This window comes from Natrix helvetica (assembly GCF_964273705.1).
Source record: "Natrix helvetica genome assembly, chromosome: 6".
NCBI lineage: Eukaryota > Metazoa > Chordata > Lepidosauria > Squamata > Natricidae > Natrix > Natrix helvetica.
In genome coordinates this window covers 73,919,148-73,944,500 of record NC_138553.1, presented here as the reverse complement: position 1 = coordinate 73,944,500, position 25,353 = coordinate 73,919,148, and the positions used below count along the sequence as shown (strand labels likewise).

Here is a 25,353-nt window from a genome sequence, read left to right as displayed (position 1 = left end):
TTATCTCAACTCTTTGTTCTCAGTAGGAATAGCACTGGGATCAGATTGGGACAGATTGCTCTTCTATAAGACTTTGTATAAACAAATGTCTCCAATCAAACTTACAGACTGAGCACAAGTCAACAGAGGAATGTTAAATAATCAGTGTTAACTAACTCTAGCAATCCTCTCTTGTAATGCAAGTCTTAGGTCAGTGGTTCTCAGCCTTCCCAATGCCGTGACCCTTTAATACATTTCCTCATGTTGTGGTGACCCCCAACCATAAAATTGGTGTCTCGGTTCCTAAGACCATCAAAAATATGTGTTTTCCAATGGTCTTAGGTGACCCCTGTGAAAGGGTCGTTCGGCCCCCAAAGAGGTCCCGGCCCACAGGTTGAGAACCACTGTCTTAGGTAAATTAAGAGGTTAACTGTCTTCTGAAGCAAAAGGAAGAGCAGAGAAGGAAGAGCAAACAACTCACTGTTAAACTGATGATCCCTCCAAGAGAGAGAGAGAGAGAGTGAGTAGCTTCTGTTCTGGGTTTCCAAAAGTCCACTATGGCTTGCAATTATAGAGAACAATTATTTGGAAATCTAAGAAAAGAACCCTCCCACTTACACAAATGACTCTGCAGGAAGATCAGTTAGAAGGCGATAAAACAGAAACAAACCACACGGCTACCTCAACCCTTCTCTTCCTCACAAGCCTTATTTGTACAACCACTTTCAGATAGCTGTTTGTTAGACAACCAGTTGTTTAACACACCGCATCCAGTTTTGGTCACCACAATGTAAAAATGTGGAGACTCTAGAAAGAGTGCAGAGAAGAGCAACAAAGATGATGAGGGGACTGGAGGACAAAACATATGAAGAACGGTTGCAGGAACTGGGTGTGTCTAGTTTAATGAAAAGAAGGACTAGGGGAGACATGATAGCAGTCTTCCAATATCTCAGAGGCTGCCACAAAGAAGAGAGAGTCAAGCTATTCTCCAAAGCACTTGAAGGAAGGACAAGAAACAATGGATGGAAACCAATCAAGGAGAGAAGCAACCTAGAACTAAGAAGAAAATTCCTGACAGCTAGAACAATTCATCATTGGAACAACTTGCCTCCAGAAGTTGTGAATTCTCCAACACTAGAAGTTTTTAAGATGTTGGATAACCATTTGTCTGAAGTGGTGTAGGGTTTCCTGCCTAAGCAGGGGGTTGGACGGTCTCTTCCAACAATGATATTCTGTATTAGGTCCATAAATCAACATCATCATTACAGCAATAGCATTTAAGTTTATGTATAGGTCCATCGTGTTTTACAGGACATTATCCTGAAGAGAATATTTTTCAGGTAACACAGACAGAAACACAAAGTTAAATATTCAACTCTGAAATCTAACTGTCTTCTCCTCTCCAAAAAGTCATACACTACAACATTATCTTATTGCAAACAAGGACAAGTTCCTTTGCAAAGCAATCTAGCAGTTAAAGGTTAATTGCCCCTGAAAATTGTGGCCAGCTAGTTAGTAAGGTGCTCAGCTCTACTCTAATCCAATTCCTGAGTGAGAAATACCATGGTCCTTTTGGTCCAGTCATTTTGGGGGATTATTAAGCACAGGGGACTTGATCTCTAATTCTTTGATTCAAACTTTCCAAAATCTTACACAATAATACTTCATTGCTGCTAAGCAAGGCTTTCTAGTTTACATTTTACAAAGGTTTCATTCTTCGCCCTTCAAAAATTATCAGAGAAAAACTTGACAACTCAAGTCATAACTTCAGAAGGCAACAAACAATTGCAAATAATCCCATTTGGCCAACCCAGCAAAGAGACTTGGAAAGTGATAGGTGAAATCTTTCCACTTTCAAGGGGCCACAAAAGAACAGAGCAAAAAAACCTTTATATTGGTGCTGGGGAATGAAACCAAGACTACACCATTACATTATGTCGGAGGCAGCAAGACTACTGTACACAGAGAAATGGAAGGTCACCTCCATTCTCACAATGAATGAATGGCTACAAAAACGGATGGAGTTAGCAAAGATGGTTCAATTGACTGCATTGATTAAAGAAGAAAAAAATACAAATATCTTCATTTCTACTTGGAAACCACTTCTGGACTTTGTGCTTGAGGTGTGGGGGGAAAATGAAACTTCGATTTTAGGTTTTATCAATTAGATAGTTTTGTTGTTATAGAAATGGCTAGTTTCTATTATTATTATTATGAAAAAGTAAAAAGTTAAGGGTACATCTTAATGCCTTATTTTACTGCACCAAAGGAGTCGGATATCAATGCCTTTCTTTTTTTTTTCTTTTTCCCTTGATTTCCCCCGCTATCCACTTTTTCCTTTCCTGATTTTCCTAATATTTGCTTCGGTATTCTCATTGTATGTCACATTATAAATTAATAAAAACTATCAGCGGTGGGATTCACGTAGGTTTACCACTGGTGCGCAAATGTGAGTGGGCGCATGCATGCACTCGCATCGTGTACAAGTGCCTTCTGCGCATGCACTTTCTTCACATGTGCAGCATGCACGAATGCACGTGGCATTGAAAATGAGGCCACACAGGATGTTTTGGAACCAAGGTGAGTGGGCTGGCCCACCCTCAGTTCGACACTATCAGTTCGAACGAACCGGTCTGAACCGGCTGAATAACACCTCTGCTATTTATTTCAAAAAGAATACACTATCCCTGCTAAAAACTGGGGATGGGGGGAGGACAAACCAATCTCATCTTCTCTCTCAGAAAAGAATCTTGTGCACCTTTCTCCTGGCCAGGAATTGCATTTTCCCCTCTCCCACCCCATTGCATTTTATGGGGTACCTGCAGGCGCTGTGGTGAAAAAACAAAACAAAATGGCGGTCAGAACCGCGCAACTGAAGTTGCGGCTGACTTTATGCACCACAGAGAGTGTCAACTGCACCATGGCAGCTGCCGCGGAAACTGTTTTGACCAAGAGTTTGTGAGCTTGCATTGGGAGAAGTTACCGGAGCGTTTTCTGCACTTATATTTTTGCCTAAAAATGAATAATGGTAATGATAGTAAATCAAGCCCCTTTACCCAGGCAGCAATGTTGGCAGGCTCCACTTGCCAAAGAAAACAGCTAGGCCTGGATTGTTGCAAAGATGCCAGACAGCTGAGGAAGTAAAAAGAGCATTGGAAGAATATCTGAAGGACACTCCAGAAGATGGACTTAAATTAGTGTATTAAGTGCGAAAGATGTGAGTGTTTATGGCTGCCTCTTTATCAACGTAAAAGCAGGATGAATCTATTTTGTGACGTTGTGGTTTAACGACTGCTTAAAAACTGGACTTAACAAACTTTTGCATGATATATATATCAGTGGTGGGTTCCGGATCGCACATGCATCTTACTGTCCAGCGACGCTTCCGCGAGCCTCCACGATGCTCCAGCTGCTCGGCGGAGCATGTGCGGAAGCGCCAAAAAGTTTAAAGACCGGTAAGGAGTGCGGGCGGGCAGGCCCTCCGGAGCACCGTACCGCAACAGTATCCGGTGCTCTGGGAAATTATATATTATATATATAATTTGTTTTAACAGAATAACAGAGTTGGAAGGGACTTTGGAGGTCTTCTAGTCCAACTCCCTGCACAACCAGGGGACCCTATGTCATTCTAGAGAAATGGCTGTCTGATCTCTTCTTTAAAATCTCCAACGATGGAGCTCCCACAAACTTCTAGAAGAAAACCATTCATTGTGGCAAACTGGTTAATTGTTCTGTCAGGAAATTTCTCTTTAGTTGCTTCTCTCCCAGATCACTATCTATCCATGGCTTCTTGTCCTGCCATCTGGTGATTTGGAAAATAGGCTGCTCTGTGACAGCAACCTCAAATATTGGAACACTGCTATTGTTTTCACCTGTAGTTCTTCTTTACACCTAGATTAGATAGACGCAATTCCTGCAATCATTCCTCATAGGTTTTAGCCTTCAGCCCCCTTAATCGTTTGTTGCTCTTCTCTGCACTCTTTCCAGAGTGTCATGATCTTTTTTATATCGTGGTAACCAAAACGATGCGGTATTAGAAGTGCGGTTTTTACCAAGGCCTTATACAGCGGTACTATCACTACTCGTGATCTTGATTCTGTCCCTCTGTTAATGCAGCCTGGGATTGCACGGGCTTTTTTGCAGCACACTGCTGGATCCCTACTTGAGTTATTGTCCACTTGGACTCCTAGGTCCCTCTCACAGACGTTGCTATTGAGCCAGGTTACCATCAATGCTATCCCTGTATGATCCCTAGATTGAATGTCCAGTCTGCCAATGATTGGTTCTCTTCAGTGGTGAAATTCAAATTTTTTCCCTACTGGTTCTGTGGCTTGCTGGGCATGGCTTGGTGGTCATGTGACTGGGTGGGTGTGGCTTGGTGGTCATATGACTGGGCAGGCATGGCTTGGTGACAGTGGTGGGTTCCAGATCCCGTTGCAACCGGTACAGTGCAATGGGGCCAGGCGTCCACCACATGTGCAGCACATACATGCGTAGTTACCGCCCACGATGCTCCAGCTGCTCGGCAGAGCGTCGCACAGCACTGTACACTCCGTACACATGCACGTAAGCTCCGATCGGCTCAAATACAGGTAAGGAGGGCGGGCAGGCGGGTGGACCCTCCGGAGCACGTATCAGAATGGCACCTGGTGCTCCCAGCAGGCACCGGTATGCCCCGTATCCCACCACTGCTTGGTGGTCATGTGACGGGGTGGGAGTGGTTGCACAACTGACTCACACACAATGCAAAAGCAGCTGGACTTTACACAAAATGGCCCCTGCAACAAGCAGGAACAACCTCACAGACAATCAGGCACAGCTGATTGTTGGAAATTTTTTTAAAACCTTTTTTAGCATTTTTTTACTACGGGTTCAGGCGAACTGGCCCGAACAGGTAGGATTTCACCCCTGGTTCTGTTCCCCTGAGAATTGAATCTTCTATCATCAACGCTCACATTTTATTTCTAGGGAAATCTGAGCTACTTTTCTTCCTTTCACTGGAACACTTGACAATGCCTTTTTTCTAGTGTCAGTCTCTTCCTAGTGTCAGGCTCTTTTTCCATGAGTACCGTATTTTCTGGACTATAAGACGCACCAAAATTTTGAAGAGGTAAGTAAGAAAAAAAAGTTTTTTTTCCTCCCCGGCCCCCAGGAGCACTCTGCAGGCTTCAGCAGGGCTGGGGAAAGGAAAAAATTCCCCCCTTTTTCACCAAAACGGGGGCATTTTTCCCATCCCCCAGCCCTGCTGAAGCATGCAGAGTGCTTCTGGGGGGTGGGGGAAGGCAAACACCCACCCACCCCCCATTTTGGTGAAAAACTGCCCATTTTTTTGCCCATTTTTCACAAAAATGGGATGTCGGGGCGGCTTGTATTCATTGTATATAATTCACTAATATTTCCACGCTCTTGGGGGGGGGAGAAAGGTGTGTCTTATACTCCCAAAAATACAGTATGTTTCTTTTTTAAAATAATTTAATAATTAAAATTTAAAAGTGTATAAATGTTCAAAATGTAAAAGAGTTAACCACAGATTTTTTTAAAAAAAATCTAATTTAAAATTCTAAAAATTATTTTAAAAAAGTAAAAGTATGCACTTAGCAAATGTCTTACTTAACAACATAAATTTTGGGCTCAGTTGTGTTCGTAAGTCGAGGTCTATCTGTACTTTGGGAAGTTTAAGAGGTTTGGCTTCAGCTGCCAGAATTCTTGGAACGGATATCTACACCTCTTAAACTTCCCAAGGCTGAAGAACACAGCCTTTAGAACCTAACTTCGACACAAAGGTCCAACTCTACCACTTCAAGCTAAGGAACGCCCACCCAGGCACTCAATTATTCATAAATTGCTGATTAAGTAACACAGCCTCACAAAAACTTGTTAAAAGAAAGAAACTTAGGATAATTTTTTGGCGCTATCAAACACTAAACCGTTACAGAGGAAGCAAAATGCAAGTCATAATTAAGGAAGTCAAAATAAATATTCCTGTCCTTGCACAATTCTGCAATCTTTTCTCACAAGGATGACCAACACAATTGACCATGCCCTTATTATCAACATGAGCAGCTATGCAAAACCTCCTGTGGTGTGATGGACCGCTTCCAACAGGCCACTTAAATGTCAGCACAAATTTTAAAGTACAGTTGCATTATTTTTTAAGAAATATAAATCCAAAACAACACGTGTCTGAAAGGAATGTGAACGTACGGAAATGGGGAAAAAAATAAATGATTCAAGGTAAGGGAAACACAAGGAAGTTTAGATCATTGTTTTCTTTTAAAATGCAAGCACAACAATTTTGTGCAAAGAAAATATTCCCTGTGGCAATTAAGAAGAATCAAAGGTAAAACTAAATCGTGCTGAATTGCATTTGTAAATACCAAGATCCGCCCACGGACAATTTTATAGACATGTACAAAAGTTTCATCTAATCAATGGTCCTAAAGTGAGACCTTCATTGAAATGAAGCATTTCTTTCAAATGTAATCTTCTATGACAGTGATGTTGAATCTTTTCCTTAGGGCGTGCCAGAATTGTGTGTGCGCGCCCACACCAATTCAATCCTCCCCACCCACCTGCGCTTGTGCACATGACACCCCTCCCCCTGTATGCGCACAATCCCTCCCCAGGCGCCAGAGGCTTTCCTGAAGCCTGGGGAGGCCAAAAATGGGCTCCCCAGGTCCTCTGGAAGGGCGAAAATCAGCTCGCCAGCCAGTGGTGGGTTCTGGATTCTGTTCGAAACGGTATGGTCAGAACGGCCCCGGTATCACCCACATGGATGTGCGCGGCACAGACATGCGTTGTACTTGCCTGCGACGCTTCCACAAGTCTCTGTGATGCTCCAGCTGCTTGGTGGAGCATTGTACAGACACCGTATGCGCCAAAAGCACAGGTAAGAAGCTTGGGCAGGCTGGCGGGCCCTCCGGAGCACCATACTGGAACAGTACCCGGTGCTCCGGGCAGGATCCGATCACGCGTACCGGGGCGTACCGCCTGCAACCCACCACTGTTGCCAGTACACCTATGCGCGCTGGAGCTGACGTGTGCCACCGGTGGCGCACATGCCATAGGTTTGCCATCACTATTCTATAAGGTCCCACTAACATGACACTTTGGAGAAAAAAGCTAAAGAATAGTTGAAAATTAGAAAACAGTGCAAAACCTTTAAGAATAATGCAAAGCCTTGAGAAACCTATTCAGTTACTTTTAGATTTGAATAGAATAGAGCTGGAAGGGACCTTGGAGGTCTTCTAGTCCAGCCCCCCTGCTCAAGCAGGAGACCCTATACCATTTCAGACAAGTGGCTGTCCAGTCTCTTCTTAAAAACCTTCAATGATGGAGCACTCACAACTTTTGAAGGCAACTTCTGTTCCACTGGTTAATTATTCTGTTAGGAAATTTCTCCTTAATTCTGGGTTGGTTCCCTCTTTAATTAGCTTCCCTCCATTTTTTTTTTGTTCTGCCCTCTGGTGCTTTGGAAAATAAGTTGACCACCCAACATGGTCTTTGTGGCAGCCCCTCAAATCCTGGAAAATTATTATGTCACCCCTAGTCCTTCTTTTCTCTAGACTAGCCAAACCCAAATTTTGCAACCATTCTTCATGCTTTAGTCACAGGGCCTTTAATCATCTTCTCTGTAACTTTTTCCAAAGTCTCAACAATATCGCAATCAATGAAAACATTCCAAAATGTTCTTTAACATTTTTGCTACCCTATATTTTTGCTCTATCCTTGAAACATTCCACTGGATCCCAACACTTCCGCTTATTGTTCGTTGGAATCCTTTCCTGAGGCCCAAGCCCGCTGCAGGCTGACCAAAATGTTATTATTATTAAAGGTTTCAATATTGGTTTTAAAATTCCTGATGCGTCAGAAAAAATGGAATTCACAATGTCAAATAGAATTATGCCAACCCCTGGTGCTAATAACTTAAGGAATGCTGAAGCACAAATATCTATATTGATTTAAATAAAGAGGTTTGTTTTAAAATGTAAAGCTTGTTTAGAGGCACGCGGTGGCTCAATGGCTAAGACGCTGAGCTTGTCGATCAGAAAGGTAGGCAGTTCATTGGTTCGAATCCCTAGTGCCACATAATAGAGCGAGCTCCCGTTACTTGTCCCAGCTTCTGCCAACCTAGCAGTTCGAAAACATGTAAAAATGCAAGTAGGAAAATAGGGACCCCCTTTGGCAGGAAGGTAACAGTGTTCCATGCGCCTTCAGCGTTTAATCATGCCGGCCACATGACCACAGAGACGTCTTTGGAGAGCGCTGGCTCTTCAGCTTTGAAACAGAGAGGAGCACCGCCCCCTAGAGTAGGGAACGACTAGCAAATATGTGCGAGGGGAACCTTTACCTTAAAGCTTGTTTAACCTAAACTCAACTCTCTGGAGTCCATGACGTCCTCCTTCATGGAGCTTTTGGGACAATACAACAGAAATGATTTGAGCTACTTTCTTCTAGGATGGGTTTTCAGCTGAGATTTTTTTTTATCTTTTAGTCTCCTTCCCTAAAATTTCCCACTGATATTCCGTCCAAGCTCTAAACTGCTTAATGTTTCATTTCAGATAGGTTGCTGCTTCCTGTACACCAAACATCATTTGAGATAAGGAGGGGGAAAAAGAGAAGAAAATGATAGCGCCAAGTTATTTCCTACTTTGGCATGTTGTTTTAAGTGTGTAAGCGGTGTCTGGAAGAGACATTCGGAAAAGAGGGATCAAAGCTCTGTGTTGTCACACACAAAAAAGAGGCACAGCTTTGAATCAATGGTGGGATTCAAATTTTTCTACTACCGGTTCTGTGGACATGGCTTTGTGGGCGTGGCATGGCTTTGTGGGCGTGGCTTTGTGGGTGTGGCAGGGGAAGGATACTGCAAAATCCCCATTCCCTCCCCACCCCACTAACCTCCAGCTCCGTTCTCCTGTTCAGGGCAACAAAAGAAGATCAGCTGGGAGGCAGCAGGGGCGGGGCCAGCCTGTTTACCGGTTCTCCAAACTACTCAAAATTTCCGCTACCGGTTCTCCAGAACTTGTCAGAACTGACTGAATACCACCTCTGCTTTGATCCTATTGTGGCCACTATCTTGATTTTCTTGACCATACCCATACACACACACACACCGGCTGTGCGCAAATGAAATGATTTTAATACTCTTAAAAGCATTTGATTTATAATGCTGATTCAATTGATTATAGACTTTCCTTCTACTTATTTATTGAATAAATAATACAAGGTGGTGAATATGTCCAATCTTACTCCTCCTGTTTTCCCCACAACAACCCTGTGAGGTGGATTGGACAGAGTGAGTGAGTGACTAGCCCAAAGCTAGCTTTCACGCCTAAGGCGGGACTAGAAGTCATTCTTTCCTGGCGATTGGCCCAAACTGCTTTCACGCCTAAGTGGGACAAAAATTCACCATCTCCTGGTTTCTCCTGGTGTAAGACCAAACTAGTTAATGGTTTATATTCTGCAGATCGAGTATTTTTAAATTAAATGGTGATGTTTAGTTTTCATTTAAGAGAACTGATGAGAAACATAAATGAGTAACATAATAATAAGCTAAAAAAACCTAATTCTGACTTTTCAGATGCCATGTTTGCTTCCTTGGATTTTACTATTTCCACGTTAGCTATTTATTTATGTTACATGTCTTTGATCCTACTTGGTTCATAATCTTTTCTAATTCTTTTTTTCATTTAAAAAAAAAGCAACTTTTGAGAGGCCCCCTAAGCCGAAGGTGACACAAGTCTATTGTCTGCAAATTCAACGGGGATTTTTCTTATCTCCCTTTCAGGAAAAGGAAAGGATAAAAGGGCAAAAATGAAGTTTCCTATCTGGAAATGATGCTCACTCTGCAAATATTGCTTTTGATAAACAGTCTATCTGGAATAGGCCAAACAATCCTGGACAGGCCTTTCTACTGAAGGGGAATTTTGTGCCTACTTAAAAAAAGACAAAGGAACTCGCTAGTTCTTTTCTCGGTATTTTAATTCAATCACCTAAGTCTGTGATGGCAAACCTATGGTGCGTGGGACACAGGTGGCATGCAGAGCCCACTCATGCGCCATCCCCAGTTCTGGTTTCTGGCACGCACATGCACGCCAGCCAGCTGGTCTTCACCAGAGCACCAGAAAATAGCCTGAAAATAGCCAAAAAACAGACCATTTATGGGTCGTTTTCAGACCATTTTTTGGGCTGTTCTCAGTGTTAGTTCAGTGTTTCTCAACCTTGGCAACTTGAAGATGTCCGGACTTCAACTCCCAGAATTCCCCAGCCAGCTGGCTGGGGAATTCTGGGAGTTGAAGTCCGGACATCTTCAAGTTGCCAAGGTTGAGAAACACTGCTGTTAGTTGGAAATGGTGCCACCAGACCTGCTTCCCCCCCCCCCCAAACACAACTCTCTTCCTACAAAGTCCACAACTCAAAGAAATAGGACACACACTCTGGACTTCTTTTTGTTTGCTTTTTCAAGTGAAACCAACTGAAGTCCAAATCGGAGGTAAGGGAAGGAACAGAAAACATATCACCACTTCTGAACTGGATTTGGTCCATGCCTCCAACATTAGCTAAGGTCACAAATGGGCAAATGGAGAACAAACGCAACTCAGCTTCTGTTCCTTGGCTGCCAGTTGTCCTATGTAAATTAGGTGTGACACATTTGTATGGATACTCAGTCTGAAGGCCAGAAGATTTTACAAAGAGCAACCTTTTCGGGCAACTAAATTAAAGTGGCCTTATTCTAAAGGGAGAGATGTCTTTCATGACATTTGCATTCTGCTCCTGAGACCAAAACTCTCTCCAGGTGGATAGCATGGTAGGAAGTTAGCACCCATCCACCTCTTTCCAAATTCTGTCCTCTGCCCCTCTAATTCTTCTAGTAATGCATCGCCTCCCCCAAATTACACACAAAAGAAGGGAGGGAGGGCTTGAGTCACAAGCTAGATTCAGTTCTTGGGGAGGGGGGGAGGGGGAAACTCTTTTGAAAGTAAGCAGAGGTACATAATACTATTGACTAATTAGACTAATTTCTCTCCAAGTTAAAGAGTGGAAAATTCAACACTTCAATGAGATCATTATTATGCAGCCCAAACTGCACAATTGAATCAAGAGTGCAAAGGCTGAAGAAGTGCTCACTCTATGTACAGCGCCAAGTACCTAAAAAGTAAGAACCCAATTTTTGCTGAAAGAGTTTGCTTGCTTGCTTGCTTGCTTGCTTGCTTGCTTGCTTGCTTGCTTGCTTGCTTGCTTGCTTGCTTGCTAAGTAAGTAAGTAAGTAAGTAAGTAAGTAAGTAAGTAAGTAAGTAAGTAAGTAAGTAAGATAACAGCCAACAGCATTATATTTTTAAAAAGTTTGTTTTATTTTTGGCGCGATCCATCAGGGAGGGAAGCCAGATCAGATATCTTCCTTTTACATCTGGATTTGCCCAGAAGAGGCTTATCTGCATTTGGAGGAAGCATTTCAGATTAAAGTCTATCTTTGCATATTTATTTCACACCTGGAGAAAAGAACATCACAGATCACACTTTCTGCTCTTTGGAGAGAGGAAGATGAAGGGAAGTGTGACAGGCAAAGAGGCTGCAATTACTTTTCCTGATGTCCATCGAGTTAAGAACTAAATCCGAGTATTGGGAATACCGAGTGGGACTTCCTCCTGGTTAAGTCTATCTGGAACTACCGTATTTTTCGGAGTATAAGACGCACCTTTTTCCCTCAAAAAAGAGGGTGAAAATCTGGGTGTGTCTTATACACTGAATACAGCATTTTTAGCTTCCCAAAACCCTGTCCCCTTTGCAAAAATGACTGTGCATAGCCTTCAGGAGGCTTCCAGAGTGCTCCTGGGGAATGGGGAGGGCAAAAATGAACGAAAAACAGGCTATGTGTATAAGTATAATCTTTATTGTCATTGTGCTTAAATACAACGAAATTGGTTTGCATGCCCTTTTTTTGACAAAAACCGGGTCCATTTTCACGAAAAACAGGCCGTTTTTGGGAGGTCTGCAGAGCACAAAACATTGCCTCTTCAAAATCTTGGTGCTTCTTATATTCCGGTGCGTCTTATACTCCGAAAAATACGGTAAGCATTTTTCATTTGGCTCTTTTAAAATGAGAATAGCAGAGCAATCCTGGGGAAAGTTAAGTTTCCTCTGTGGACAGGGATGTGATACTGATCCTACGTACAGATAAGCAACGCACACACTTACTTCAGGTGACTTTTTTCCTCTTTGACTCCAGGACATTGGAGGAGCAATATGACTAATTTCTGGTGGTTTTTTTCCCCGTCGAGTTAAGAGCTAAATCATCCAGAGTATCGGAAATGCTGAGAGGAACTTCCTTCTGGAGAGTCTGCCTGGAACTAAGCATTTTTCACTTGGCCCTTTTAAAAGGAGCATTTTGCAAAGCAATCCTGGGGAAAGTCAGTTTCCTCTGTGAATGCGTAACTGATCCTGCATACACATGTATGAAGTTAGCCCCCACCCCTCTCCTAGGAAAATGAGATATTTTAGGAAATATTAACAAGGGACAGAATATTTCCCCCTAAAAGGGAGGCAGAAACTCATCCCCCCACCTTTGTCAACGGGCCATTAAGGCCTGAGCCAGTCTATTCTACATAACAAAGATCTACCCCCTTCAGCTTCAGGGTGATGGGATTAAGGCATGGCCCTCAGGACATGATAGGATTAGCCCTCTCTCCATCTCACCACATGGCACCTGGGGAGATTGCATCACCCAGCAAGGCTCAGCCAAGCCTGGAACACAGACAGTCTACAAAGTTAGCTAAGACCCTCCACCCCCCGGGGAATCTGACCACCAATGGGATACATTTCTTACACAGGAACAGGAAGCTCTAAGGCAGGGCACAAGAGAGGGTGTAAAACTCAGGCTCTCTGAGCATCTCTTCCCTTTTTTCGTCAAGATCTTCAAGGCATGTGATCATCTTTTCCCCGCAGGACCTCAAACCATGTGGCCCTGTCCACCATCAATAACCCTTCTTTCCAAGCAACTTCCATGAATCCAGGGTCTTTTTCCCCCTCACTTGGGACTGAATCCAGATGGAATTTCTTCCAACAAACATAAGCATTGTGGACACGCACACACACAAACGCATACAGATCCATGTAACTTTCAGGTGACTTTTTCCCTCTTTGAACCAAGGTTGTTGCTGGACCAATGGCTAGTAACTAGTTTCTGGTTTTTTTTTTTTAAAACTCACCATTAAACTTACCGTATTTTTCGGAGTATAAGACGCACCCTTTTCCCTCAAAAAAGAGGCTGAAAATCTGGGTGCGTCTTATGCACTGAATACAGCATTTTTTGCTTCCCGAAACCCCGCCCTCTTCACCAAAATGGCTGTGCAGAGTCTCTAGGAAGCTTTTAGACTATCCATGCCTTTTTTTTTACGAAAAACAGGCCTGTTTTTTGCTCATTTTTGCCCCCCCACCTCCGCAGGAGCACTCTGCAAGCTCCCTACAGGCTATTCATGCCTTTTGGGGGGCAGGAGGGGAACGGGCCATTTTGGGGAGGTTTGCAGAGTGCAAAAACTCCCCCCCTTTTCAAAACCTTGCTGCGTCTTATACTCCGCTGCATCTTATACTCCGAAAAATACGGTAGATGGCATTTGAACCTGCCATCTCTGAAATGAAGTTTGAAGGAGTGGATTTCAGCAATGTAGAGCAGAAAGCTGCTGTATTTCCTTTCCCGATTCATGCAATGGCCTAAAAGCCAAGAATGTTTGGATCAGTTTAACCATCAAGGAAGTGATCACTAGATTTCCTGACAGATACACAAGATGCACTAGCCTCCAGTTATTCTCGTTTTAGAAGCTAAAAGGCAAGGAGATAAAAATCCCCGTCATACTTCCTGAAGCTCTTTGCAACGTTTTCTGGGGCATTTTCTGCAGAAGTCCACACAGCAACAAAATCTCTATCCCAGAGATGGCGAACCTTTTTGACACTGAGTGCCCAGAGTGCGCGCATGCGCATGCCAAAACTGAAAGGTGCGCAGGTGCATGAACTCATGCATGCTTGGACATGTGCATGCACAGACATGCTTGGAGAGATATGTGCACACAGAGATATGTGCATGCACATGCAGACATGCTCGGACATATGCATGCGCAGGCATGTGCACACATGCGCAGACATACGTGCATGTGCAGAGAGACCTGAAGACCAGCAGGCCAGTGGGAGGCGAGGCATCCCATCACTGCAGCGTAACAAGAGGTAAGATCTTTTTCTTTCGTGAGCTTCTGTTTCGTCGTTTGCAGGGAAACAGAAGCCTGTTAAAAAAATTCTGCGGGTAAAAGTGAAGTTCAACCCACATTATGTCCTGCCTCAAAGACATGACAATGTTGTGGAATTTGTTGGTGCCCATCTTCCTCCAGGATGCTCTGAACTTCCCTATTATATCTCCTAGTGAGCCCTCCTCCAATAATATTCTGGTCCAGCCCTGCTCAGCTCTTTGAGATCAGTCACATCCCCGTGAATATAAAAATGCTGAAGCCCATCACTAAGCACATGCGCCACAGTGGTTAGAGTGCAGTACTGCAGGCTACTTCTGCTGACTGCCGGCTGCCTGCAATTTGGCAGTTCAAATCTCACCGGGCTCAAGGTTGACTCAGCCTTCCATCCTTCCGAGGTGGGTAAAATGAGGACCCAGATTGTTGAGGGCAATAGGCTGACTTCGTAAACCGCTTAGAGAGGGCTGCAAAGCACTGTAAAGCGTTATATAAGTCTAAGTGCTATTGCTCTCTTAACGTCACATAAAGCCACTGCGTAAAAGTACATCTGTCCTTCTACCACCTGTTTTTTTCTGGACAATAAGCGTTTAAGCACTGCAGCCGGGATCCCTATTGCCTTTCACGGTGCATTTTAGTGAAGTCATCATTTCATTAACCGTATAGCCAACATCTAACCTTTTAGACTAATTGCGTCTGGCTCTGGAACTGTACATTTTTATTTTAGCATTGTCAGCACCAACCACCCTCAGCCACTTGTGAGCTTAGATCTGAAAGAATGAAGTACTGGCCGACGGTGCCTCTGCCAGCGAAAATGGAGCTTGAGCGGGCCGTGTGCGGCTCTCCCAGACTCCATTTTTGGCTGTGACAGCCTCCTGAAGAGCTCCGCCAGTGAAAACGCAGCTCCGGAGGGCCACACACGGCAGAGCGCTGCAGGAGGCCGCCAAAGCCGAAAACGGAATCTGGGATTGATGCCCCCGACACATTGAGCTGGCCACACCCACCCCGGCCACACCCATCCAGCCCCAGAGGTCAAACACCACCCTGATGCGGCCCTCAATGAAATCAAGTTTGACACCCCTGGTATAAAGAGAGCACGCCCAGGCACATGGAAAGATGCAGACATACTAAAGCAGGGGTGTCCAAACTTGGGAACTTTAAGACTTGTGGACTTCAACTCCCAGAATTCCCCAGCCAGTCATGGGGAATTCTGGGAGTTGAAGTCCACAAGTCTTAAAGTTCCCAAGTTTGGACACCCCTGTACTAAAGGCACAATTCACACCATTTCATAGCTTCATACCCTAGCTAGACTTCATAGCTAGGGAGGGGCAGTGCAATTGCACGCTCAGCTGGCTCCAGGTCAAACTCAAAATTTCTATACTGTACAGATAGTCCTCGATTTACAATGGTTCATTTAGTGCCCATTCGAAGTTACAATGGAAAAAGTGTTTTATGACCCTTTTTTCACACTTACGACCACTGCGGCATCTCCATGGTCGTGTGACTAAAATTCAGGCGCTTGGCAACTGACTCGTATTTATGACCATTGCAGGGATCCCAGAGTCCTGCGGGATTCCCCCTTTTGCGACCTTTTGACAAGCAAAGTCAACGGGGAATCCAAATTCACTTAAACAACCGTGTTACTAACGTAAGAACTGCCTTTAACAAACGTGGTGGGAAAAGTTGTAAAATGGGACCAAACTCACTTCACAAATCTCTCACTCGGCAACATAAGTTTTGGGCTCAGTTGTGGTTGCATGTGCCATTGTAACTTTGAATGGTCACTAAACGGAGAGTTGTAAGTCGAGGACTACCTATATTTTGCAATTTTCTTGGTAGCATTTTCGGAACAATTTGTCCTGGCCTCCTCCTCCTCCTCCTTGAACTGAAATGAAAAAGAAAGGATGGTACCAAATTCCCTCAATGTTCTGACCGAGGCTTCCCAAGAGCATGAAGCAAACTCCTGGTCCCGACAAAAACCCCTTTTATTTATTTACTGTGAATTCTGTTCATTCACATCCAGCAAAGTCTTTTGAAGGAGGATTTACAGTCACAGACCTTATCTGGCTTGGAGAGCTGCCAAACTCCACTCCTCTTTTATTTCCTCTGGGAGGGGCCATTCATCGTCCACCTGTGACCTTACTCCCAAGTCGACCCCTGTTCTTTAGCTGTTCCCTTCATCTGGCAACTCTGTGCATGCGCACACTGGGAACAGGCTCCAGCTGTTCGTCTGCCTCACTGATGTCTGACTCCGAAGGCAGCTGATAACTGGCATAAGTCTCTGGCCCCATCTCTGCCTCCGACACAGAGCCCTCATCAGAGCCTTCCCCAGACTCCAGCACTGGGCCATATTCCTCCCCAACCTCCTCACTGTCCGAATCTGGCGGGCCACAAAATTCAACTTCCTTGGTACCTCAGGCAGGTCTAGCCCTGATGTCTCCAAGATTCATCTAGCGCAGGGGTGTCAAACTCAAGGCCCATGGGCGAGATCCATCCTGCAGGGTGCTTAGATTTGGCCCACAGGCCCGCCCTGAAACAGCAAAGGACCATCCCGCAGTGCCTCTGGCAACAAAAAGGGAGCTCGGGAGAGCCTCCCCGGCTCTGTTTTCGGCCGCGACGACCTCCTGCAGTTCTCTGCCAGTGAAAATTGAGTTCCATTTTCACTGACAGAGGACTGCAGGAGGCTGTCACGGCCGAAAACAGAGCCTCGATGAGTGACGTCAAGTTGGCCACACACCCTGGCCACACACACCCAGGCTGCCCCCACCCCGAGATCAGACACAATCCTAATGCAGCCCTCAATGTGGCGGTGGGTTCCGGGAAGTACACCCTGGTATGGGCATACCGGTGGCAGCTGGGAGCAGCTGCCACTGTACCGGAACGGTGTTTCCATTGGGCCAACCCGCCCATCCCCGTTCTTTACCTCTTTTTAAGCTAGCGGGCCATTTGTGCACACGCGTGCAGCGTACAGAGCCTGCGCGATGCTCCACCAAGCAGCTGGAGCGTTGCAGGGCGGTGGATGCACATGCGTGGTGGCCCTGTCCGGCCCCGTCGCAGCGTATTAGTTGTGACGGGATCTGGAACCCACCACTGCCTCAATGAAATCGGATTTGACACCCCCCGGTCTAGTGAATCACTCCAAAACTGCATGTCTATGAGAAAACCAGCGTAGAGTTTCCCCTCATTTCTGAGTCCCTGCACCAGGAAAGGGGTCACCCCCAGAAGCTCTCTCTGCATTGCAGCTAGAAAAGGCAGGAATGCTTTGCCAGGGGACGGGCGGAGGATTTGACTGGCCCTGCTTCACTCTAATCATGTCCACCCCCACGAAGCCATCCAGGAGATGAAATTTCCCCCGTGATAGAAACTGATGCAACACTTGGCCAACCTTGGCAACCTAAACAAGGTGAGGTCAGCTTAATGTTTGGATGGGAGATCACCAGAAAATACCAATAGCAATAACACTTAGATTTATATACTGCAGGGATGTCAAACCCAAGGCCCGGGGGCCGGATCCGGCCTGCGGGGTGGTTAGATCTGGCCCACAGCCCCCCCCCCCCTGGAAACAGCAAAGGACCGGTCCTCAGAGCCTCTGCCAGCACAAATGGAGCTCAGGAGAGCTGTGCGTGGCCCTCCTGAACTCCGTTTTCGCTGGCAGAGGGTTGCAGGAAACCATCACAGCCGAAAAAGGAGCTTGAGAGCCCTGGCAGAAAGCTCGGGCCACCACTGGTGCCCCCGACACAAGTGACATTGAGCTGGCCACGCCCCCCCTGCCCCCCGCAATGTCAGACACAACCCGGATGTGGCCCTCAATGAAATTGAGTTTGACACCCCTGATATACCCCTTCACAGTGCTTTACAGCCTTCCGTAAGGGGTTTACAGAGTCAGCATATTTTGCCCCCAACAATCCAAGTCTTCATTTTACCAAATTCAGAAGGATGGATGGATGGAGTCAACCTTGAGCCAGTGAAAATCGAACTGTTGGCAGTCGGCAGAAGTAGCCTGCGGTACTCTAACCACTGCACCACCCATGGCCAGAAAGTTTTTTAAAGTAACACCTAATTGAGAGCAGTAGGAAAACACTTCAATATAGTTGTCAAGAAAACTTCACAGGAGAGAGAACTTTGCCCCTCCATATTATGGCCGTCTTTAATATAGGTGGTCCTCAACTTATAACCAGGTCTGGATACAGGAATTTCCGTTGTAAGTTGTTGCAGTTGTGAGACGAGTTGGACCTGATTTTATGATAATTTTTATGGCCGTCATTAAATCACTGTCATTAAGTGACTCCGGTTTCCCCAATGGGTGTTTGTTTTTTTTCTTGTAAATCGGCAAAAAAGTTGCATATCATGATCACGTGACTGCAGGACACTGCAACCAGTTGTAAATGCGAGCCAGTTGGCAAGTGCCAGAATTGCAATCAAATGACACCCTCCCACATACAGAGAGGTGGTGCAACCATTGTGAGTACAAATCATAGCTCGCTTTTTCTGATTTTATAACTTCCAAGTGTTGTTAAATGGAACAGTTGTAAATTGAGGAGTAGCTCAATTCAGGCTTTAAAATGTTAACATTCTGAAAAATATGAATCCATAAATGAAGTCGTCTCTTTTCTTATGTTATCCCCCCATCTCTAAGTCAAGGAAACGAATGCTAAGCTGCACATATCTTGCTCGGCTGATCTCGAGATGGGAGACCGCCAGGAAATCTCAGAACTGAAAGTCTGTGAAGTGGAAAAACTACCCTCAAAAAAGACAAAACCATTGTAAATTTGCTGCTGCTGCTAATGCAACTATCAGGATAAATACATAGATGTATTAAATCTGAACGGAGCTCAACTCGGAGCAAGATAAAAAGAATATTCTTATAGTCAGTGAGCGTACAAGTCTCTAAAAAGCAAAACCAACTACTTTGGGGCTCATTTCAGTTTTAGAGAATTTATGTTTACATTCTCATTTTGCAACCTAGTTGATTGCACATCACAAAAACTCCCAGAGTTTAGTGTAACCCTTTCTACGGCTTGGTGCAATCATCCAGTTCCACTATTGACCTAACTAAATTCACTTAAATTTTTATCATATCAACCAGGTATTGTAAAAACGACCATCATTATTTCGTATGCATAAACTCAAGAGATCTTAACAACCATCTTGTAGAGTAGGACAGTATTACTGATCCTCCATAACAGCAAAGCAAAACTCAAGTGAGATTTCAGCTGGGCCTTCTGTCTAAATCAATGGTGGGATTCAATTTTTTTTACTACCGGTTCAGTGAGTATGGCTTGGTGGGTGTGGAGTGGCTTGGTGGGCGTGGTAGGGAAAGGATACTGTAAAATCTCCATTCCCTCCCCACTCCAGGGGAAGGATACTGCAAAATCCCCATTTCTTCCCGATCAGCTGGGACTCGGGAGGCAGAGAATTGATGGGGGCGGGGCCAGCCACAGGTGGTATTTACCGGTTCTCTGAACTACTCAAAATTTCTGCTATCGGTTCTCCAGAACAGGTCAGAACCTGCTGAATACCATCTCTGGTCTAAATACTTAAATGCTATTAACTAGGAGACTGAAGTCCCCTCAGGATCATTTTGCATGGATCAAATCGTTAGGAAAATTTCCACCAAGCAACAGGAATTGCAGAGAAGGGAAAACGAATGGAGAAATCAAGCAGGATACCTTTAAGGCTCCAGTCCTACTCACTTCTATTTCCTTGATGGAATTCACCTGTGAGTACAGGTAGTCCTCGACTTAAGACCACAATGGAGCCTAAAATGTCTGTTGCTAAGTGAGACGTTAAGTAAGTTTTTCCCCACTTTACCACCTTTCTTGCCACCGTTGTTAAGTGAATCACTACAGTTGATAAGTTAGTAACACGGTTGTTAAAGGGGATCTCGTGTTTTTTCATCGACTTTGCTTGTCAGGCCAGCAACACAGGCTCGAGCTGCCTTCACACAACATTCCCAATCCAGAGAAAGAGATATATATGTTACACTTGGCAAGGGGTTGCAGCTGCGTTTGCAGGAATTATTGGGGGTCTTTTTTTTTAATATCTTTCCCTTCTTTCCAAGAAGCTTCTTCAGCTCTGACTGGATGATGGGGAAATGGAAGGATTTATACTCCTTGCAGACAGCTGCATCCTTTTAACATAAGCTACATAAACAGAGGGATGGAATCAAGATCACGTGAAGTGTTAATACCACTTTATAATGCCTTGGTAAGGCCACACTTGGAATACTGCATTCAGTTTTGGTTGCCACGATGTAGAAAAGATGTGGAGACTCTAGAAAGAGTGCAGAGGAGCAACAAGGATGATTAGGGGACTGGAGACCAAAACATATGAAGAACGGTTGCAGGAACTGGGTATGTCTAGTTTAATAGAAAGAAGGACTAGGGGAGACATGATAGCAATGTCCCAATATCCCAGGGGTTGCCACAAAGAAGAGGGAGTCAAGCTATTCCCCAAAGCACCTGAGGGTAGAACAAGAAGCAATGGGTGGAAACTAATGAAGGAGAGAAGCAACCTGGAATTAAGGAGAAACTTCCTAAAAATAAGAATAATTAACCAGTGGAACAGATTGCCTTCAGTTGTGGGTGCTTCATCATTGGAGGTTTTTAAGAAGAGACTGGACAGCCACTTGTCTGAAATGGTATAGGGTCTCCTGCTTGAGCAGGGGGCTGGACTAGAAGACCTCCAAGGTCCCTTCCAGCTCTAGTCTATTCAAATTTAAAAGCAACTGAATAGATTTCTCAATGCTTTGCATTATTTTCTTATTTTCAGCCATTCTTTAGCCTTTTCCTCCAAAATGTCATGTTAGTGGGACCTCATAGAAAATTACATTTGAAATAAATTTTCTGACAGTTAGAATAATTAAATCAGTGGAACAGCTTGCCTCCCGAAGTTGTGAATGCTCCAACACTGGAAGTTTTTAAGATGTTGTTGGATAACCATTTGTCTGAAATGGTGTAGGGTTTCCTGCCTAAGCAGGAGGTTCGACTACAAAACCTCCAAGGTCCCATCCAACTCTGTTATTCTATTCTATTCTCTATTCCATTCTCTATTCTATTTTCTAGTCTAGTCTATTCTATATTCTATTCTATATTCCATTCTATATTCTATTCTATTCTACATTCTATTCTATTTTCTATTCTCTATTCTATTCTATTTTCTAGTCTATATTCTTTTCTATTCTATTCTACTTTCTAGTCTGTTTTATATTCTATTCTATTTTCTAGTCTATTTTATATTCTATTTTATATTCCATTCTATTTTCTAGTCTATATTCTATTCTATGCTATTCTATTCTCTATTCTATTCTATTTTCTAGTTGTCTATTTTATATTGTATTCTATTCTCTATTCTAGTCTATTCTATTTTCTATTCTATTCTATTTTCTAGTCTATATTCTATTCTATGCTATTCTATTCTCTATTCTATTCTATTTTCTAGTTGTCTATTTTATATTGTATTCTATTCTCCATTCTAGTCTAGTCTATTTTCTATTCTATTTTCTATTCTATTCTATTTTCTAGTCTATATTCTATTCTATGCTATTCTATTCTCTATTCTATTCTATTTTCTAGTTGTCTATTTTATATTGTATTCTATTCTCTATTCTAGTCTATTCTATTTTCTATTCTATTTTCTATTCTATTCTATTTTCTAGTCTATATTCTATTCTATGCTATTCTATTCTATTCTCTATTCTAGTCTATTTTCTAGTGTATTTTCTAGTCTAGTCTATTCTCTATTCTATTCCATTCTGTATTCTATTTTCTAGTCTGTTTTCTAGTCTAGTCTATTTTATATTCTCTATTCTATTCTATTCTCCAAATCCAAATCCATCCAAACTGACCCAAATTTGGGGGAAAGCATGAATTCCACCACCAGGTCCCACCGGGGGAACTCTTGACTGACGTGGCTCCTAAGCTGCCCGGCTCCCTGCCTTTCGTACAGAGCGACGGTTCTCCTTCGAAGCGACGCGGGGGAAAGCGGGTGGGGGGCGGCCGGGCGCAGCCAGAAGGCGTCCCTCCCGGCCGGCTCCGGTCTACTCACCCTCCTTGGCTTTCTTTTTCCTGCCCAGCGTCCCTCCGAGCTTCCCCAGGAAAGACTCGTCCTTCCTCATGCGATGGGGCCGCAGGGTGGGCGAGCGCGCCGGGGAGGACATCGCGGCCGGGCTAACATGGGCCGCCGGGCGAAGAGAGGGGCTTGTAAGGCGCGCCGCCGCCGCCGCCGCGCTTGGAGACCCCCTTTCCTGGCCGCCCCCGCCCCGTCAACGGCCAGGCGAGGCTCAATGCAGGAATCGCGCTGTCCGGCTCCCTTCACAGCGCCCTGCTACGGCGAGGAAGTCCGCGGGCGGTGGAATAAGCCACGGGGAGGGGGCTGGACGGAGAGGCCAGACCCCGCCAGGAGACCCCGCCGCCGGCAATGGCGCACAGACGCCCCCTCGCTCGCCCGGCGCTTTTGCGGCTGCAGCTGCTACGAGGTGCCCCTCTTGTTTTGAGGAGGGGCTGCCCCGCCCCGCCGCTTCCCTTCCAGCCTCACGCCCCCTTGAAGACTTGACAAAAGGTTCCCCCCCCCCCCGGCTTCTTGGCGTCCTTCGAGCTCTCCAAGCTGTAGGGAAACTACTCCGCGTTGCAACAGGGTTGGGGGCGGGGTTGGGAAGGGAGAGGAAGTTGCCGGGGCTTCTTGGCTGAGCCGAGCCTGGGGTTGAGGCTGGGCAGGGGACCACTAGGAAATCTCCCCGGTTTCAAGAAAGTAGGGTTATTTGTAGCTCGGGGTTGAAACGAGGGATCCTTGGTGCTCTTTTGAGTTTGCTTGCAGACGTTTCATGACCCAACTAGGCAACATCAACAGTGCTGGGAGTGGGATTTGTGGAATGGAGGATTGTGCTATCCAAACTTTGTTTTCTTGCAGACGGTTCATGACCCAACTAGGCAACATCATCAGGGCTGGGAGTGGGATTTGTGGAATGGAGGATTGTGCTCTCTGAACTTGGTTTTCTTGCAGACATTTCATGACCCAACTAGGTAGCATCATCAGTGCTGGGAGTGGGATTTGTGGAATGGAGGATTGTGCTCTCTGAACTTGGTTTTCTTGCAGACGTTTCATGACCCAACTAGGTAGCATCATCAGTGCTGGAAGGGAGTGGGATTTGTGGAATGGAGGAGGACTGTGCTCTCTGAACTTGGTTTTCTTGTAGACGTTTCATGACCCAACTAGGTAGCATCAGTGCTGGAAGGGAGTGAGATTTATGGAATGGACCACTCCCACGAACGCTGCCAGTGCAAGCCACTAGAATATAAACAGAGAGTAAAATCCCATTCCCTACTAGCACTGATGATGTTACCTAGTTTGGTAACTAGGTCTGCAAGAAAACAAGCTCAGAGAGCACCAAGGACACACACACAGCAAAATCTCCAGGCTGTAGGCTGAGTTTAGGAAGACAAAGAAGGCAGAAATGGGAAACCACTCAGGCCAAGAAAAGATGACTTCATAGGGCATTTGATTTCCATTATCGTAATATCAGATGTGTTTTTTTCATAAAACATTTTAGCAGGAAAAGAGATGGCTAGACTTTTTTTTTTTTTTGGCTGTCATGCGAATAAAATACACCCTCGTGTTTTACGTATCAGGGCATAGCGAAGCCCATCTCTCACAGTTCTCAAATGTAGGTAAATACAACTTCAGATGGACAACACACGTCTCCATGTCATGTATTTTACAAAACAAAAGCCAAAATAAAGAAGCCGTATGTGAAATTACTGCTTCCCCAGGTATGAAGAGGCCAAGTGGCAGCCAGGTGCTGCTAATCAAATGTCCTTAATTGATCATCAGCAAATGTGGCTACCTCTAGAAAATCTGAAGTTTTTACGGAGCTCTGGTGCCCGCAAAGACCAGCAGGCCAGCGTGCATGTGCGTGCCGAAAGCCAGAAGAGTAGCTGGCAACAATGCGTGTGCCCACGAGGGCCCTGCATGCCACCTCTGGCATGCCATAGGTTCCCCATCATGGGTATATACCAGTGATGGCAAACCTATGGCACGCGTGCCACAGGTGGCACGCGGAGCCATTTGTCGGCATGCGAGGCGCTGCCCTGTCAGCTGGCCAGGGCACATGCGCACGCTGGCCAGCTGAGTTCACCCTTTTTTAAAGCCATTTTTTGCTCTCCCCAGGCTCCAGAGGCTTTATAGGAGCCTGGGGAGGGTGAAAAGACCCCCCTCGCCCCTGGAGGCCCTCGAGAGGCTTCATGAGCTTCCCTGAAGCCTCCGGAGCCCAAAAGCCAGCCCTATGGCTTTTGGGAGCGGACTTCCGGTTTGCTCGGAGGGTCGTTTTGACTGCTCCGGAGGCTTCAGGGAAGCCTCCTGAAGGTCCCTGAAGCCTCCGGAGGGCTTCCGAGGGGTTGGGGGAGGCTGTTTTCACCCTCCCCAGGCTCCTATAAAGCGTCTGGAGCCTGGGGAGGGCGAAAGAAGCATGCAAAAAATGGGGGCTTGTGCCTATAGTGCACGCATGCGCACTGGGGGGGTGCGGTGTTGCGCATTGTATTATGGGTGCAGCACGCCTGCACACGACCCCCCCTGCGCTCCCCCCACTTATGGCACACGAGCCAAAAAAGGTTCGCCATCGCTGCTATATACTATCTGGAAGTAATTTTTTCTTGATGTAACAATCCAATTCCCCCGCCATACCCATTTACGGAGGGGGGAAACACTTGTCTTTAATAATAGAAATGTTTTTGGAAATCCACTTCATGTTAGAGGTATTATTCAACACAAAGGAGAAACAAACTATCTGGCTGGAGCTAAATGTCACTCCATCTCATTTTGGCATCTGGCTTGGGATCCTTTCTGGTAAAGATCAGAAAATCCAAAGAGATCCTTGGAAATGACCTGAAAGAAGTTGTCCAGAAGCCATTAGGAGAAAAACAAGAAGCATGTGTTAAATCCAGGAAGTATTACTCAGACTGCTCCTCCCCCCCAGCATTTCCTGGGGAGGGAAGAGAAAACACAGAGAGAGACTTGCTAGATTCTGCTACCTGACCCCCGATCCCAGTGAAGTTAAGTTCTAGTCATTCTGTGAGTCACGTCCCTGATCTGGTCTACCTCATAGGGCTGACAAAATCATGCTATATAAATAAGTATTTTTAGGCCACGTGAC

The 25,353-nt window shown here is 45.2% G+C and overlaps 1 protein-coding gene across 3 annotated transcripts in view; it reads right to left on the bottom strand.

Annotated features, from left to right (window-relative positions):
* PARVB (parvin beta) overlaps positions 1–22,723 on the bottom strand; it is a 55,480-nt gene extending 32,757 nt beyond the window's left edge. The window contains exon 1 of one of the 3 annotated variants that reach the window (XM_081957489.1): positions 22,254–22,723. In XM_081957489.1, coding sequence (XP_081813615.1) covers positions 22,254–22,365 — 112 coding nt within the window. In that variant the 5' untranslated portion in view covers positions 22,366–22,723. Of the gene's footprint in view, positions 1–460; positions 530–22,253 lie in introns of those variants that run through there. The other 2 variants (XM_081957487.1, XM_081957490.1) reach the window with 2 other exon arrangements.
* Positions 22,724–25,353: the final 2,630 nt, after the last annotated feature.